This window comes from Astatotilapia calliptera, chromosome 15 (genome assembly GCF_964374335.1).
Source record: "Astatotilapia calliptera chromosome 15, fAstCal68.1, whole genome shotgun sequence".
Classification (NCBI taxonomy): domain Eukaryota; kingdom Metazoa; phylum Chordata; class Actinopteri; order Cichliformes; family Cichlidae; genus Astatotilapia; species Astatotilapia calliptera.
In genome coordinates this window covers 28,935,452-28,955,044 of record NC_137436.1, presented here as the reverse complement: position 1 = coordinate 28,955,044, position 19,593 = coordinate 28,935,452, and the positions used below count along the sequence as shown (strand labels likewise).

At 38.7% G+C, this 19,593-nt stretch overlaps 1 protein-coding gene across 3 annotated transcripts in view; it reads right to left on the bottom strand.

The window, feature by feature from the left end:
- cd2ap (CD2-associated protein) overlaps positions 1–19,593 on the bottom strand; it is a 114,745-nt gene that overhangs the window by 70,789 nt on the left and 24,363 nt on the right. For all 3 annotated transcript variants that reach the window (XM_026143288.2, XM_026143289.2, XM_026143290.2), the window contains exons 2-4: positions 17,577–17,734; positions 3,739–3,907; positions 549–649 (exon numbers count right to left, since the gene is read on the bottom strand). In XM_026143288.2, coding sequence (XP_025999073.1) covers positions 549–649; positions 3,739–3,907; positions 17,577–17,734 — 428 coding nt within the window. The remainder of the gene's footprint in view (positions 1–548; positions 650–3,738; positions 3,908–17,576; positions 17,735–19,593) is intronic.

Here is a 19,593-nt window from a genome sequence, read left to right as displayed (position 1 = left end):
TCTGTGAAGGTTCTCAGTCATCCAGGTCCTCGTAGTCAAAGGAGCTTGCAAAGAAAAGCGTCTGGACTTCTTTAAGTTACTTGAAGACGTTTCACCTCTCATTGGACATAGATGGCCACTGTGAGCAACCATCTTTGAACAGAGGCGGTGGTTTACGACACCAACTCTCTGCCATCTATAATCCAGTTTTGAGATCCCTTCCCAGACGCCTTAACGCCCACTCACATCCTGGGCCATCTGATCCCAGGAATTCGCATGATAAGGTGGGGCCAGGTTTCACAATGAACTCACCCGAAACTCTGGCTGATTGGGACCCACACCCAGTTTCACACCTTGGCTCAGGCGATTAGAGGATCATCAGGGGGTCCTTTTGTCCCTCTGTGGGGGGATACTCCCACTAGGTTTATATCTGGGACTCTCCATCATTTGACCTTAGAACTGAAGAAGCTTCTCGGATGAGAGGTGAAACGTCTTCAAGTAACTTAAAGAAGTCCAGACGCTTTTCTTTGCAAGCTCCTTTGACAATGGGGCCTGGTTTTTCACAGTACCTCTTCAGTGATCTCTACGATGTTTCCAACTTTCAGCTCCAGCTCGTCTTCGTTCTGCGGTTGATACTCAAATAGCACCTTGCACTGTCTCTTCTTAGGCTCTGAGAAGAAGAAGAAAAAAAGCAGACCTGCGTTTGCTGTTTGTAAACCTGCATGTCTGCAACGTAAAAGTAAGCGATGCAGGAAAGCAACAAAGGCATGGATCCAGCCAGTGGGATGGCCTTTAATGAAAAGCTCGCTCATAAGAAACTCTTCTACAAGGTGATCATACAGCATGAAGTAGCCCCGCCCTATTGATCAAGCAGAGCTGTGCAGAATATTCAAAGAATATGGATATTCACATAGGTCATTTAGTGAAATGTTTTTAATCAACCTTAGAATTCTCATTTTTTTCCTAGAAAATATCACTTCTAATAGAAAGGTGCTGCTAGTAGCATTAGCCTTTATTTAATAAACGAATGGTTTAACCAACTTACTGACAGTATGCAACATTTTAGAGTTTAAATTACCGTTTATGATTACACATTTAACTGTCTTTTAAGATACCAAGTAATCATTGATTCAAATAGTCCAGTACATTGGCCAATATTTTATATGAGACTATCCTCATAACGGTTGTATTTGTTTGTTCTGCTTTTATTTACTTGTTTACACTCTTGCCCAACTGTCTTCTGTGTTTGTGACATCATTTATATGTTATAAATGCGGCTCAGCAAACAGCCAATATTGGCTAATAACAACCAACCATGGATAAAGAAATCAGTCAAGCTCATATGAATTTGTGTTCTTGGCATCACAAAAAGTATCAAAACTATAAAGCCCAAAGACTGTATATCAAAGACAATGTAGCAACTGTGACCTCACACACTGGGTTTTATTTTTTAAAGCTGGAGCCTTCTCCATCTTCTCCAGGCGTGACAAGGGGAGGATCATACTGAGAACTGAGAACCCAAAGGATATGGCACACTCAGCTAGTCAACTCAATCAGAAGGTGGGTCTATCCTATTCTCTACCACATTACTTTCTGACCTCGTGCTCTCCCTGCCTGCTCTGTGTAGCTCGATGTGGTTGGACACTGAATAATATCATGAATTCAGTTAGGCCATGCATGCCATCTCCCTCTGGCTCATATGTCGTTACACTGAGTTCACTGTGGTTGCAGAGCAGGACAAGGACTACAAGCAGCACAATATAAACTCCAACAACATAAACAACCCTCTGTCACAAAAAGAACCCAAAGAATACAGATTTATTTTCTATTACAGTTTTTCAATTTATAATAAATCAAAATCGGAATAAGAACAAAAAAGTGGAAATAGATTGAGCTCTACGCTTGTTTCTAATTCATTTTAATTCACCACTCAGTAAATGAAACCTTGATGGGTCAGCTGGCACAAGCATTTCAGCTTTACTTAAACTACTTCAAGGTTTTCAATATCAGTGTCTCAGAGCCTTTTTGAAAGAATGACCTAAACAGGTGGATGCATCGACGCAGTCTCTTCTTAGTGCTCTGAGGCTGCCTTTACCTGCCTGTAACATAGAGCTGGGCGATAGAACGATAACGATATGTATCGCGATATGACTTTTACTCGATAGAGAAATTAAGCTATCGCGATAGACCTCGCCGCTCTTGTCCTCTTAAAAAAAAAGGTCAGCCGATCCAAATTAAGTAGCGCAGAGCCGAACCATCAGCGTCACGTCGCCTGACTTGTTACGTACAGCACAAGTGCCAAGCCGCACGTGTGTTTGTTTGGGAAGCAGCCAGCGGGTAATGGAGCCAGCACGTAATGGAGGAAATGAGTGTGCCGACTAGAAAAATCAACCGAGCGTGACCGAAGAGAAAACAGATGATGGTTCCAATGCCGGAGAGATTGTCGAACGGAAGAGCCAAAGAAGTTCCGTAGTGTGAAGGTATTTCGGCTATTTCATGTCTGACAAAAAACAGAGTAGCGTGCACTGTAAATTGTGCCGAAAGCAAGTCTGGAAATACAATAAACTGGTGCATGCGTCACACTGTGCGCCACGTTATTGTTTCGGTGAAATGAATTTCTACAATACTGTTACTGTTAATTCTACTCTCTGCAGTGTTTAAATGCTTACATATACACACAGTTACTGTCCCTCCACACATACGACTCTGTTCTGCTTCTATGCCCCAGCTTTGTTTACTTTTTCCCACCGAGGCTTCTAGACTTCTGATTGGCCAACATTTCTGCACGGTTAGGAACCTAGCGCCACCTGCTGCTTTGGCATGTTCATAGCAGCGTTTTCCTTCATTTCTGCCTTTATGTGTGGACGGGATTATTTTTTAAAACAAAAACGGAAAATCTCCGTTTTCAAAAATACCCGTGTACGTGTGGACGTAGCCTCAGTCTCTGACTGGAAGCGCTAATTCGTCATTCGGCTTTTGTCAGACTAAAGTAACAGTTAAAACTGTTTGAAAAACTAAGCTATACAACAAGGAGAGATTGAGAATTTCCTTTTAGTTCTCAGTTTATTTGATACTGACAAAAGTTAGTCAGTTTTGTCTGTTCTTCTGCAAAACAAACTAAGATTTATTTTTAGAATTAATACTTTGTTTCTAAGTGGAATTGACAATTTAGTAGTCTGTTTCATTTGTTCTATTTTGAAACTTAAACGCTTTAGCGGCTGCCTTTTGTGTAGTTTGCAATATTTGCCTTTATTTATCTGAAAAAGTCTCATGTTCCTTAAGTACATCTACCCTGTTGAACTTATTATGGGAAATAAATATTTAAATAAAAACAAGCTGCTGATTATTTCACATTTTACTTGTGAGCAACGGCACATTTAAATCTTACAAATATAGTTATTTGGCTTATATCGTGATAGATATCGTTATCGCCTGAAATGAAAAAAACATATCGTGATATGAAAAAATCTCATATCGCCCAGCTCTACTGTAACATGGACACTTTGAGCTCTCCACTCAGAAGAATAGATAGATACATGCAGAAGACAAAGATCTGTATTCAGTTAAAGACCTCTGAGCGAAATGAGACACGGTGAAGATGTGGAACGTACAGCTGAAATAATAAAAGGAAGCATCAACTTCTCTTAACCTGCCAGATGCTACATGAACAAGTTTTACCAGAAGTCCACGTCCTGGACACCAAGCACTTTAAAGTCTCATTCCCTCCAAACATTCAAACACCAAACTCGGGCTCCTTACTCTTTGAAGCTGCGGGCACTGGTGGCTGGAAGGCACCGGTCGGGATGCCAAGAGTGCTTATTCTCTGGACCAGGCCGGCCACGTTCCCCACCTTCTCTCTCTTCTGAGGCTGCTCTTCCTTTGGCTCATCTGCTGTTTGACTGCCCTCTTTAGGGTCCTTTTTCAGTTCCTATGAATACATATACAAACACATACATACATACATATATACATAAATGAGTAACAATCACACACCAGGCAGCTGGTAGTAAGTGGGAAGCATTTCTTCACACCAAGTTTAAGCAATAATCTAGTACTTCACTACTTAGAGATCAACAAACTGAAGCCATTTTGTAGGTGTCTGCTTATGAATTTTACAACAATCCACTGTTTATTAAACGGAACTTCTTGAGCTTTTCTTCATTTCCTGTTACATAAATGTTGTTACGTTGGTAGACATTGTTGTTGTAGATGGCCAAAGTTTCAAATAATGAGGTCCGCATATGAACAAGTAAATCCTGTGAGACAAGACCTCAGGTCAAACACATAGTTTCACACAGTTTTTTTTCCTGCTATTGGAAGCAGGCATTGCTAATATGATCTCCTCACAGATGTGCCACCCATGTTCTATTCAAATCAGTTTACAACTTTACAAGGAGCAGCCATCAGGAAAAAAAAATATGAAGGAAGTAGGGCTGCTCAATTAATCAAATTTTAATCTAAATTACGATCTCGGCTTTCAACGATCATTAAAAATGACTGAGCCGATTATTAGCACCTCCCTCGTGCTTTACTCTCGCGCTGCTCCGTGTGGCAAATCAAGCACGCCTCTCTGCGTTTCGAACACACATCACAACAATAAAGAGGACTCGAGGGAAGCTCGGAAAGCTAAGTAGAAGTTATTTAGAGAGAATAGGATAATGGCTGCTAAAGAAAGAATGCCGTTGGTTGAAAAGAGAGATAAAACGACTTCAGTGGTGTGGAAACATTATGGGTTTGCAGAGTCAGACGTGGATTAAGTAGACATAGTGTGTAAACTTTGCTACGGTGTCGTGGCTGCACCATGGAGCAACACTACAAATTGACATACCTCAATGTCAGTTTGATGCAATTGTGCATTGTGTGGCTACACAGCTTGCCTTGATGTTTGGTTATTTGTATGCATAAATATTATGCAGTAATATATGCTGCCATCTTCTGTTTCAGTCCATTATTACACTCTTAAATCCTACTACTTATTCCTGCATCTTATGTGATTTTACAAAGCTTCAAACGATTTTGAGAGAGAGAGAGAGAGAGAGAGAAAGAGAGAGAGAGAGAGAGAGAGAAAGAGAGAGAGAGAGAGAGAGAGAGAATCAAATGGAAATGTACTCATGGCCAAGATTTTATTTACTAAAATAGAAGTTTAAAATCTGAACTCAATGGAATTCTCTTAATTTCTTTTCTTCTCCTTCTTACTGCAGCAAAAATAAATAAATAAATAAAAAAAAAAAAAAAAAAATATCACAGTTTGGCCATTTAAACAGCTTCTGAATGTGTTCTGAAAAACTCTCAACATACAGAACCCATGGATGTGAGCCACGCAGGATGAAAGCGGCTGAGACAGTTCCAGTGTCACCGAAAGGGACAATAAGACATTAGGTTCCATTAGGTGGAAATAAAAGAAGAAAAAAAACAAACAAAAAACAGTGTGTCAGTTTCACACAACATAAGGGGAACTGAAACGTAATCTAAAATGTTCAACGTGAAACCATAAGTATGGAAACCAGTATCAGCCTGCAAAGTAAGACTGTACTACTTACAGCTGAATGTAGCAATTGCTAATGATCCCAACCACGCCACACAGTCGGGCTATAAAACAGCTGCCACATTCTGCCTGCCTGGGAAATTCCCTGACAACAGCACGAAGTCCCGGTCACACCTTCACTAAATACTGTCACGAGTGCACAGATGAAGGGACACTAGCCAGCATGCTGAGTAACATTGCTTAGAGTTTTCAATGTATTGTACCATTTATCGCAAGAAGTACTGAGGTGTAAACTGGTAACGAGTCAGAACGTTTTAACAACAACTGCAGATCATCACCAAACAACTACTACTACACCAACAACAAATGCACCAACAAAGACTTTTGTTTTACTAAAGCATACTGAATCTCTGATCCACCTCTTAGTGTGTGTACAGGTGGCATTATTTCAAATGACAGCATCTGGGCCTTAAAACTGAAGCCAGCATAGAAACGCAGAGAGGAGGTAGCGGATCCAAAAGCAGCTCAATTCCCAAACACTTAGTAAAGTTAAAACTTTAAAGCATTAAAAAGCAGGGCACCAGTCACAGCTTCTCTATATAATCGAGTCTGTGCATGAAGTATGTCAGGCCAGTTGATTGTGCAGCAAATACAAACAGAGGACTAAATTATTGCAAAATTTGACTCTGCGCTGCGGTTGATGAAAACAATTCTGTTTTTCCTCTTCTCTCTTGGTGCTTAAATTTGAACCAATGAGTCTTTCACAGAAAAACCCCCGCAACAGAAGCTTAAGTGTGATCACACTTTTAAAGTTCATCAAAGCTTCAATGCACCAACTTCCCACATTTAACATAAATGAAAGCAACTTAACTGTTCGGAGGAGTTTGGACTGTCCTTGGTGGGACTGATCTGGAGACCGCCACCCCACAGGACTTTAAAGCTGTGCTGGTTAAAGAGTGAACAGTTCACCACATGCTTCCTGGTGCACAGACACTCACTTTACTATTCTGCAGAAGAGGAAGCCCAGCTGTGTGTCTGCCTCAAAATATATATACATTTTTAAAAAAGTTTCAGCTCCAGCAAGCTGAGATATGACAAATGGAAGAAATGAACACGATGTACGCTGCTTCAACAACACCTCTCCTCTGACCTCTGCTGAGAACTTAAAATATTTGACCTCACACAGCCAGAGTATTAATTTGAGGGGTTTTTTTTTTTTACATTCACTGTATGAACAAACATCTTCCTCCAGCAAAATCAGCCATCCAAGCAGCCGTCTCTGTGCACTTTCGTCTACTCAACAACTCTTACAGATGCTGCACTGAGTGCACAAGTTTGAATTTATTTAGGATTTTTTCTAATCCACAAAGGGTCACAATTATTGGGTGGCTGTGGCTCAGGAGGTAGACAATCAAATCAGAAGGTCGATGGTTTGATCTCCGGCTCCCATAGTCTTGCATGGCCAAGTATACTTCAAAATACTAAACCCTAGGTTGTCCCAATCAATCATTGTGTGAGTGCATGTGTCAATTCAAGGACACATCCGGGCTTAAAAGGAAGTGCTGGTATAAATGTGTGAATGGGTGAATGAAGCATGTAGCAGAAATCGAGTAGAGAGTAGAAAAGTGCTATAAAAGTACAGTCCATTCAACATTATACATAGATTTGGTAATATGCATACATCCACACAAATATTTAGTTTGACCAAAGGCTTTTGCTAAGCATCAAGTTTCTGACACAATTCTGGCTGGATATCTGAGCACTCTCCTTGGCTGCACTCAATTAAATTGGAGGCCTGGACCCCAATTTGTAAGTATAGGACGCAAATGTTGAAAAAGGTTGAGGTTGGGGCCTTGGGAAGATGATTCCAGAAACCAGTTTTGACATGCGTTTGGAATCATTGATGTGTTGGAATGTCCCAGTTATGTACAAGTTTCAACCACCCCTCTGTTAATTTCAAGCAAAGTTGAAGAATTGGAAGGTAGTCCTCCATTATTCCATCCACTCTGTGCAAAGCAAAACAGTCCGAGAGCATAATCCTACCACCTCCATGCTTGACAGTAAGTACAGTGTTCTTAGGTCTGAAACCCTCCTATCATTGTTTCCAAATAGCTCAATCTTTGTCCTGTCTGAATATAAAACATTTCTCGAGAAGGCATTTGTCTGTCTATGTGGGAAATTGCAAATTGTTGATTTTGGAGTAGAGTCTTCCTTCCTGGATGGCAACCCTCAGCCCATGGCTATGAAAAGCTTACTCAATATGCAAACCAATTTCCTCTCATCTGAGGATGACAGTTTTCCAAAGTCAACAAGAAGACCCAAACAAACATTTACTTATGTCCAGTTGTGTCCAACGGATAATCTTGCAGTTGTTAGAAAATGCCTTTGAAATGGCTGTCCAAAAGCCCCAACCTCAATCCTATTGAATATTCCTATGCCACCAAACCAACCAATTTAAATGAACTGCGTTAATTTTTCCCAAAACGTGTAGTCAAATATCCAACCAGCATTGTGTCAAAAGCTTGTCGATGGCATCTGATCAAGTTGCAACTTGCAAAGGGACATTAAACCAAATATTACTGGGATTTAAGTATATATTTGACCCTCTGCAATAAATAAATTCTAAGCTGTGAACCCACTGCGAAGGTCATTGAAAGCCCAAAATTTCCATGGCATTCATGCCTGTGATGAGTGTACATAGAATTTTGAACTTTAATTCTCAGCTGTAGACTGTCAACAAATATTTTACATTTCCTTATACAATTGACTTAAAAACAAAAATAATGCATAGATTGATTTTAACTAGAAAAGAATTTCCTGATTGTGAAATTCATAGATTATGGTAACATTTTAAAAAGAAAAAAAAGGAATCAATGAGTCTATTTGTTGTAAGTAATCGTTTTTGTGTCAGGAAAACAGTGTTTTTAATCTATGAGCTGAATTTAAATGACTTTCAGCTCATTATCAGACAGTCTTAACGCATTTATCCAAAATGAAACCATTGCTATCAGTAAATGTTACAGACACTTGTGACCATAATTGACTGTCAATAAGTCCTTCCCAATGAAGACAATGAGTTTCAAAAAAGTTAATACTGCGAGAAGCTGCCAACAGATAGGTATCAGCTAGCTAGTACAATGTAACCTAAAAGTCTGAGACCATACAGTTGTATTCCATTTACAAAAACACAAACACTTTCAGAGCCTGAAACATTTAAACCAGTAAAACCAGGAGAAAGTGAATAACTGGAAGAGAGAAGCTTCCAAACCCTTCACTACCCATACACAAAAAATGATCAATTACAAAATTCCTTAAAGCATTCCCATTATTGTGAGAGTCTTTCATTTAGCCAACTTCCTTACCATGCCTCAGTTTCACATCCCTCCGATCACACAAGTATGACTCCAATTAAAGGGAGGAGGAAGAAGAAATGCAATAAGTCATACCACTGTTATGGCATAAGGAGCAAAGTTCAACAGCCAGCAGGCTCCATAGAGGATTAAATACCTGAGCACAGTGACTAGACCAGGCTGATTAGCAGATTACCTATCACTACATTAGAGCTGGGCGATAGAACGATAACGATATGTATCGCGATAGACCTCGCTGCTCTTGTCCTCTTAAAAAAATAAAATTAAAAAATTAAAAAAGGTCAGCCAATCCAAATTAAGTAGCGCAGAGCCGAAACAATCACAGCCGCAGCGTCACGTCGCATGACTTGTTACGTACAGCACAAGTGCCAAGCCGCACGTGTGTTTGTTTGGAAAGCAGCCAGCGGGTAATGGAGCCAGCGCGTAATGGAGGAAATGAGTGTGCCGACTAGAAAAATCAACCGAGCGTGACCGAAGAGAAAACAGATGATGGTTCCAATGCCGGAGAGATTGTCGAACGGAAGAGCCAAAGAAGTTCCGTAGTGTGAAGGTATTTCGGCTATTTCATGTCTGACAAAAAACAGAGTAGCGTGCACTGTAAATTGTGCCGAAAGCAAGTCTGGAAATACAATAAACTGGTGCATGCGTCACACTGTGCGCCACGTTATTGTTTCGGTGAAATGAATTTCTACAATACTGTTACTGTTAATTCTACTCTCTGCAGTGTTTAAATGCTTACATATACACACAGTTACTGTCCCTCCACACATACGACTCTGTTCTGCTTCTATGCCCCAGCTTTGTTTGCTTTTTCCCACCGAGGCTTCTAGACTTCTGATTGGCCAACATTTCTGCACGGTTAGGAATCCAGCTCCACCTGCTGCTTTGGCATGTTCATAGCAGCGTTTTCCTTCATTTCTGCCTTTATGTGTGGACGGGATTATTTTTTAAAACGAAAACAAAAAATCTCCGTTTTCAAAAATACCCGTGTACGTAGCCTCAGTCTCTGACTGGAAGCGCTAATTCGTCATTCGGCTTTTGTCAGACTGAAGTAACTGTTAAAACAGTTTGAAAAGCTAAGCTATACAGCAAGGAGAGATTGAGAATTTGCTTTTAGTTCTCAGTTTATTTGATATTGACAAAAGTCAGTTTTGTCTGTTCTTCTGTAAAACAAACTAAGATTTATTTTTAGAATTAATATTTTGTTTCTAAGTGGAATTGACAGTTTAGTCTGTTTCGTTTGTTCTATTTTGAAACTTAAACGCTTTAGCGGCTGCCTTTTGTGTAGTTTGCAATATTTGCCTTTATTTATCTGAAAAAGTCTCATGTTCCTTAAGTACATCTACCCTGTTGAACTTATTATGGGAAATAAATATTTAAATAAAAACAAGCTGCTGATTATTTCACATTTTACTTGTGAGCAATGGCACATTTAAATCTTACAAATATAGTTATTTGGCTTATATCGTGGTATATATTGTTATCGCCTGAAATGAAAAAAACATATCGTGATATGAAAAAAATCTCATATCGCCCAGCTCTACACTACATAGGATTGTGTGATGGTGGGGAGAGGAGAGAAGAGGGCAGCAGTTCAGGGACTCATTTTCAGTGCATTAGCTGTGCAGAAGGAGAAGCAGTCAGATGCAGACAGCACGAATAAGTAATAAAAGGTGAGTGAGCTACATTAAAACCACAGAGCTGACTGACGGCTAATCCACAGCTGTGAATTAGCTGTGTGTGAATGTGTGAATGACTGAATGTAGTGTAAAGCGCTTTGGGGTCCATAGGGACTAAGTAAAGTGCTATACAAATACAGGCCATTTACTACTAGTAGCAGCATCACCCAAATCCAACAGCAAAAGGTTGACCACTAGCATTAATCAACCAATTTAAGCCCTCGCTAAATCAGAGGCCACTTTCATCGTTCACAGTCCAAGCTCATTCATAATGACAAGCCACAATAGGAAATTCTCTATTGGAAACCAACTGTATCCGGGCTGATCACCCTAATTTGATTCAGCAATGTAAAGTGTGCCAAAAATTGGCTCAAAAAGCAAGTTATCCCAATACATAGTAGGTGGGCAGAAAACAATACTCTTGGCTCTCCAACCATTCTTTAAACGCCTCTGAGTTTATCTTTGCCAAAATGCCAGAAAGTTGCTGTGCTATCAAATGCACTAAGCAGCACTTGTTTATTGGTGGCTGTAAATTCATTGGCTCATTCAAACTGTGGGAATGATTTACCCGACCACTGGAGAAATACTCAGTGAGCTTTACTATTATCATGCGACATTAATGTAATAAATTAACATTAGTGGAACTTTCCAGACACTACACTGTGAAAACCCAAGTCAAAAAAAATGTAAGATCATTATGTGGCAATTTGTTTAAGCTATCTATGTAGCACTTTTGCTTTATTTCTATATTAAAATGTCTAGTTTTACTGCATTACGAAGCATCTTTATAGCCAAGTTTTAGCCTCCATGGAGAGTCCCTGGCCCCATTAGCAGTTGTATGATGGGTACATTTTGTAATTTATTATTTACCTTAAGATAATTTTGATCCTGTCAAAAGGCTTAAAGGCAAGGGAGAGCCGTTTAGAGTTACAGGATTGCTAGTGGAGGCCCAGATAACAGTTAGCTGTTCACTAGACAACTTAACTGTGTTCGACCCATTGGCAATATCTTAGAAATATTATGGCTACATACTATTTTATATTGCAGTATTACAACTATCTGATAAACACCACTAATTAACAGACAAGTATTGTTGTGTTACAGAAACGGTTTGGAAAATGGTTGAGGCTGAAAAAACTGGTTACATTGTATCTTTTATATACAGGTTATACTGTGTTATCAGTGTGTGCTTTAGATTTGAAGTAGTGTTTACGCTTTAAGAATGACTTTGCAATTGGCAGTTCCTACATTTCACTGTTAAAGCAGCACAAAATTATCTCTCAAAGAAAGGTCATCATAGACCGGACACAGCTCTGCAGACGACAGTTTAATAACCAGTTTCACTCCAGAAAAGGAAAAAAAAAGTCAACACCCCAATCCCGATACTGCTCCTCTGCATTTGTTTCTATATCAGATTGTTTGGTGACAGACTGAAGTACTACTCAGTCTTATTTTTATCTTTTCATCTAAAAAGGAACCTTTGTAAGGGTTACAAATCTTTAAATTAGTATTGCAGTGTCGATACCAATGCTTTCAGCTCAGTGGTATCTGTTCCTTAGAGGCTAAGGCCAGACACATAAGGTACAACAACAACAAACTTTTTTATAGAGCACATTTAAAAACCAGCGGTATACCAAAGTGCTTAACATAAGAGACAGAGAAGTAACACGAGAGGACAGAGGTGCTTTTAAATACAAGATACCTCACATCCAATGTTCCCTCTAAGCTGTGCACGTGCGCAATTGCACACTGCTGGCACGGTCTCTGCGCACAGAAAATCTGCATTGCGCACAAAAAAAAAAGAAAAAAATTTTTTTTAACCTGAATTGAAATTAAAAACTTAAACAATTCTGTTTTGCAGTGTTAGTCAGTAAGTGACTGGCTGCTCCCGTATGGGATAACAACGATGCCAACTTATCCCATAGTCCAGGCAATAATGCGATTCACATTCGTATATATGCAGCTAATCAACGTCGTTGACAAGCTATTACAGCGTCCTTATGTGCCGACACCAGTGTTTTAGCTAGCAAAGCAGTGTGGCTGATGTGAAGTGAAGCCACGTTAATGACAACGTGTACAACCATTAGATATGTGAGCAGGACAGACGGAACAACTGACGGAAAAAGTGTGGACTTTATACCAGTTTTTAAATTGTGTTGATAGGCTACGTAAAACCAGAGTTATGATAAAAATATATGCAATGTTTGGTTTGCTTCCTGAATACTATCGTTGTTTATATTTGCGGGAAGAAACAGTAAAAACAGCGTTTTATAAGGAAAGCGCTTGAAAGCGCTTGAAAGCACTCGCCGCCTGTGAGCAAAAACAAAACCAAAAAACCCCCACCCTTTCCTATTGGTCGAAAAATGTATCATGTCGCCCAATCAAAAAATGATATGCCAACATGGCATTTAGTTGTTTAGGAAAGGGGGGGAGTTTTAGGAGTGACGGCGGTGTTTTGAGATGTGAGCGATTTACGACGTTTAGCGCAAATCTTGTGTTGTTAGTGTGTAGTGTGGTCAATAGTTTTGTTGTGTGTGTCAGAACAATGAGGCGACTACTGAATATTACAGGTGTTACAGGAGTGATACATCTCCTGTTGTCAGGCCTGCAGGTATCAGGTTGTTCTCCTTTATCTCATAGTGGACAGAAATTATTTTTGAAGTGGCACAAATAATTTGTGTGGCATCAAATTTGATGCAGAACACCTGATTGTTCTGTAAATAGTTTTAAATGTTTATTTAAAAAACCGCCTTGGCTGCATTTTTAGATAAACAGCTGCAAAAAAACTTCGTAATTTGCATAACTCAGTTACTTTGTTGAAGAAGTAACTATATAATTAATTGCCCAACATTGGTTATTACAGAGTTACATGACGCTCTCCCAGACCACAGACTCATACTCATAATACAAGTCAGGGCTTTATAAAAAAGAAAAAAAAAGAAAGAAAGTTGTGTTTTCAAAATTGGAGTTGAAGTGTTTTTTTTTTTTGTTTTTTTGTTTTTTTTAAACTTCCAATAGTGTTAACATTAGTGGTGCAATGGATCACGGTTGATCCGTAATCCGAACCGATCCCACTCCACGGTTCGGTACGCACGTGATCCGAAGATTCGAAAAAGAAGAAAAAAAAGTATGTGTATGGTGCGTGTGGTGGGTCTGTCAAGCGATAGTTATGGCCAGCGCTAGCGGTCTAAGTGGAGGAGCAGAGGCGTTTGCGGTATTTAAGCAGCCCTTTGCTGCCCAATCCGACCGGGCTAAAGCTATTACAAAAGCTATTGGGGTGTTTAGCTGCAGATGGAAGGCTGTATTCCGTTGTGCAAAACAAGGGGCTTAAGCTATGATGAACGTGCTTATGCCATGCGTTTGTGTTCGCGTCCACTTTAGTGGCAAGATCCAAGCATGTATGAGCTAGAAAAGATTTAAGTCGTGGCTGAACTGTCCCAGGCATCTACTGTTGCCCCAACTACTACAAATGGGTGGACCTCCAGGGCAACGGAAAGCTACGTGACCGTGACAACTCATTATATCACAGCAGAGTGCGATATAATGAGCGGTATGTATTATTATAGGGTCTACCTTACAATATAAAGTGCCTAGAGGCGACTGTTGTTGTGATTTGGCGCTTTATAAATAAAATTGAATTGAATTGAGTGGTAGATACAAAGACCTGTACTGCCCTATATTGTACCATAATTTATTTTTTTTTATAAGTGCGTGGAATGAGTCTTGAGTTGAATGTTTTTAACAGGCAAAAAATACTTCAATAAGTAAATAAGTAAATGTTAAATTTTTGTCTTTTTTCGCTGATCCAAAAATGTATCCGATCCGTGACTTAAAACCGTGATCCGATCTGAACCGAGAGATTTTTGATCCGTTGCACCACTAGTTAACATACTACACAGGTCATGAACAAGATTTTTTTTTAATTTTCATTGTAAGTGGGCTAAAGCAGTTAATTAAAAGTAGTCTATCATAAATGCTGTAATTTGATTATTTTAATAAACCACGTAACTTGGATGGATTCAATGCTGGCGTGACCACAGTGCACATGTCTGCTGTTGCTCACAGTGGTCCAAGGGACCGCTCAGGGAGTTTGTGTGTTCGCTCAGACACATGAAAAATTAGAGGGAACATTGCTCATGTCTCTAAAATAATCCATCAAAATGATACCAGGTCAAGTTACCCCTTTAAACCTTTATTCCAATAAAAAGGTTCTGCTTTTCCAAAACACAAATCTAACTTTGCAAAAGGAATTCTGTAAACACTTTCTGATCTTTAGTTCTATCCTTTCTATTCTAAAATGTTTACATCATTCATCAAAGTAATATTAACTAGAAAAATTAGCATTTCCTGCGAAAATGCAGTGTGGATGCTTTAAAGCTGAAGCTGTATGCAAAAACTAGCTGAAAAGGCTGAAAAGTTGCAGAAATTGTAAAAACTTTGCAGAAGCAAAGGAACTTTGCTAAAATGGAATAACTTAGCAGAACTGCAATATCTTAGAGGAAACATAATACTTGGCAGAAATACAATAGCATACCAGAACTTAGCAGAAATATTGTAACTTACCAGAAACATGATAACTTCTCAAAAATACAAGAATTTAGGAGAAATAATATAAGATAACAGAAAGAATGTATTTAGCCAAAAATACTTAAGCATTACAGAAACACTATGATTTAGAAAAATAGTACAACAGAGCAGAAATACTGTGATTTACCAGAGACACTGTGTTGAACTATGAATATTGTAATTTTAAATCAATACTATGTTTCAGCACAAATACTATAATTTGACAGAAATACTATAATTTGGCAGAAATACCATGTTTCAGCACAAATACTCTGGTTTAGCACAAATATTATAACATAGCAGAAATACAATTATATAGCAGAAATGCTATATTTAGAAAGAAAAATATAGTATAGTAGAAATAGTATGATTTAGCAGAAATACTACAATATAGCATAATAACAATGATTTAGAACAAATACTATGATTGAACAGAATAGTAATAACTTAAGTGAAAATACTGGAAAATGTAAGATGACAAGCTGAAAAAAAAAACGGAACATGGTTAAGTTCCCTCAAAACTAATTGTTATTCACCTGTGAAAAAAAAATAAAGAAATAAAAATAAATTTAAAAAACAAGAAGGAACAGCCAACAGATACACACAAAATCAAATATGTATACACAAATGCACAGAGAGAGAGACACACACAGAGGGTCTATGCCAGTCAACCAGTCTGAATATATTATATTTTTTCCAACAATGAGATGCTGCCCTAAAGAGGGTCTCTCTCTCTCTCTCTCTCTCTCTCACACACACACACAAGATCCAATTCAGTCAACCAGTCTAAATATATTGAATTTGAATCTTACAATGAGATCATCCCATAAAAAGGCTTTCTCTCTCTCTCTGTCACACACACACACACACACACACACACACACACACACACACACACACACACACACACACACACACACACACACACACACACACACACACACACACACAGGGAGAGAGAAGCAAGTTTCATGCTCAGTCAAGCAGCCTGGGAGCTGCTCAATTTGAATCCACCAATCAGAGAGCCTGTGCACTTTTTCCCGCCAAAACAGGTGCACGCAGCACAAAGAGACACAGGATTTTTGCAGTCTATTTCTCGTAATGACGACTCCCCTCAAACAAATGACCATAATTTCCTAACCGTAGGGGCTAGAACGGTCATTCTTACACCGTTTTGTTCAGAAGAGATGGGGGAATCTTAACGTGTTGACAATTTATCATTAAAATATGAATTATTAAAGATATTTGACTTCTAATGCACCATAACTGAGTAGAGCAAAGCAAAAACTGCCTTGACTTGCCCTCAAACAACGCTTTCTAACTCTAAATCTATTTGGAGTATCGATATCATTCTTTCACCGTAAGAGACAGCAGGCTTTGGTGAACAATCATGGAAATTTTCAGGTCTCTGTGGAAATCCATTAAAAAGATATGAGCGAAGGACAAATTTCCTACTCTCAAACAAGTCTAACTCATTTCAGAACGGCAATAGGTGAGAAAAAAATTCTTGAATTGTGAGCGTCAGGAGTGTCTGAAGATATACTGGGACAAGCCTTATGTCTTAACTTTGCTTCGTTAAGGAGATATGACGATTGGAATATGCCTCTCATTACAGAAATCAAGCGGTGATTTTGAACAAGCTCTCCATTGACTTTCTATGGAGAGTTTTGCGACTTTGTGTTGGTCTGAGGAGATTTGCCAAAATTCTATAAATCCCACAACAATGATAGTGACATTTTCGGAAAGCCAGCAAAAATACCTACGTTTTGATGTATAATTTGTGGAAGTTGAGTGAAAATTGAGCAAGTAGCAAGAAGTTGTTCGGACATGAAGAGAAGACTGCAAAACCTTCAGTGGCACACTGGAAGCCAAGTGCATAGCAACCATAACAACGCATGTATTTTGTGAAAAATCACAATTTTGCAACTGAAAACTTTAAGAGGCATAAAAGTAAAACGGTAAAAGATTTGAAAAAGCTGATTTATACCTGAATAGCCCAATAATTTGAGAACATTTTAAAGTTTGAATGCTTGTTCTACGTGAAAATATGAGGAAGTAGTTAAGTTTCGAAAACAAGCAAATTTTAGCAGAATTGCAGAAGTTTCCCATTCATTTCAATGGGACAAATTAAGCTTAATATTTTAAAAAGTATAATAGTGAAAAATACCAAAAGACATAGCACACATTAGCAGAAATAGCAGAATAGTTTAAAATTTGAACGGTGAAAATCGACTGAAAATTGTGGAAGTAGTTAAGTGCCAAAAAGTGTACGGAAGTCCCAAGAGGAACTCAATAGTGTGGATGCTTAAAGCATCCACACAAATATAAAGCACAAAAATTCCTCTGTGTAGCAGACTGCTATACTCTGATAATGCTCCCAGTTTCAATAGGATTATCACTAACAGTGTGATAGACAACACGGTTAGCTCTACTCCAACAAACAAGCTGCAATTTGATATAAGCCAGTTGATAGATGAACACTAATCTATCTCTCACCTTGACAAAGTTGTCGGGAAAGAGGCCCCTTTTCCCATTGAGGTCCCCCTCCATCCAACCATCCTCCTCTACGTAGCGCACATTTTTGATGATGTCGCCAGGTCGCAGGGTCAGCTCGTCATCATGGAGCGCGTCATAATCATACTCCACCACAACCTCTACTCCAGACAAGGATGATGAAATGATAAAGAGGGGGGAAAGGCAGGGGGGGAATGGATGAGCCAAGATGAAGTCCAAATTTAATGAAAAATTGAAAATTCGATACTTTTGTAAAATTGTTTATTACACATAAATCTCTTAAACACCCTTGAGTGAAATATTTAACTGATACATTTAAAGGATTTAAAGAAAAATATCACTACTATCCCATAAAACACACACACACACACACACACACACACACACACACACACACACACACACACACACACTAAAACGTTTAATCTCAAAAGTTAAAATTCTTATTTTGAGAAATGTGGCGAAAATAACGATGGCTAACAGTCTAGTCTTGTTTTTTTTTTCTTTAAACGTTTAAATAAAATGGTAAAAGTCACAATTATTAGCTAAATGTTCTCACTTGAAAAGGGAAAAAAAAAAAAAAAAAAGAGTCCAAAGTTCATGATTTTACATCAATTGGGGGGGGGCGGGGGGGCGACAAACAAACAAACAAACAAAAAAAGAAAAAACAAAGCAAAACACCCACACTGGCACAAATGGGCTTCCATAATAATTCAGAAAGAATGTGATTCTATGAATGTCTGGTCCTACCAACAATCAGTGTAATTGGCAAACTAAATGATTTATGCAACTTCAATGTTTCTATCTACATCTGTAATTGCAGGATAAGCAAGATTTTTCAACAGAAAAATACTACACATTAAAAAGTTTAGTCTGAGACCAAACTGAAATATATGAAATATGCTCCACACACCACAAAAAAGACAAAGGAAAAAAAAAACAATAGCCACAGACTGTACAGACTTCTACCGTATACTGAAGCGTATTTACTGAAATAAAAAAAATTTAAAAAATAAATTAAAAAAAACCACACTCATGCTGACACATGAATACATGTTTGATTATACTGACTGAGTGAAAAGAGTGCTCTTTCATAGTCAAAACCAAGACCTTTAACAACTTGCCTTACAAAGCAATTACTTTGTATAATATGGAATAAAAATATGGGAAATATGGTGCTGACAACTGAGCTTCCAACATCTGTGCACAGCTAAGCTAACAGAGTTTTTCACAGATGTATATTCTAGTTGTGGCAGATGATTAAATAGACAATCATTGTCACCCTTTGGTTAGTGAGGTCTTGTTGTGAAGCCTTGAGCAGAGCAGATGCAACACTCATGGGGTGGATCTGACATACTTTACACTCATAGTTTAGTAACTTGTATGTCCACTATAGCATACAATGCTTCATCCCCCTTATTGACTCTCACAGGATTGTGTTTTACTAAATAAACACCACAATGTTTCCACTAAGAACAGAAACTAGCAACTGAGCCCATGAACTCATCAGGAACATTTACCCAGGATTGAAAGAAGAAGAAAGAAAGAAAGTGTACTTTATTGATCCCCGTGGGGAAATTCCTCTCTGCCTTTAACCCATTCACTCAGTGAAGCATTGGGCAGCCATTGGGCGCCCGGGGAGCAGTGTGAAAGGACAGTACCTTGCTCAGGGGTACCTCAGGGTAGCTGTTCAGGGGAATCGAACCCCCGACCTTCCAATCATGGGGCCACCACTCTACCTACTGAGCTATCCCTGCCATTTATAACTCAGCCAAAGGCCATCACTCATATGTAACCAGGCTTCTTTATATAACCAGGGGGGATCTCCTCCTTTCTTGCCACACAGAAAGAATGCAGATTTGCCCATCTTTTATATACAGTCTAGTCAGTTCAAAACGTCATACATAACCGTTACAGTTAATGTTTCTCCTCCGCAAATATTTTATTGGCTATATAACATTTAATATCTGAGTAAAATAATTAGCTCAGTTTCTTTGAT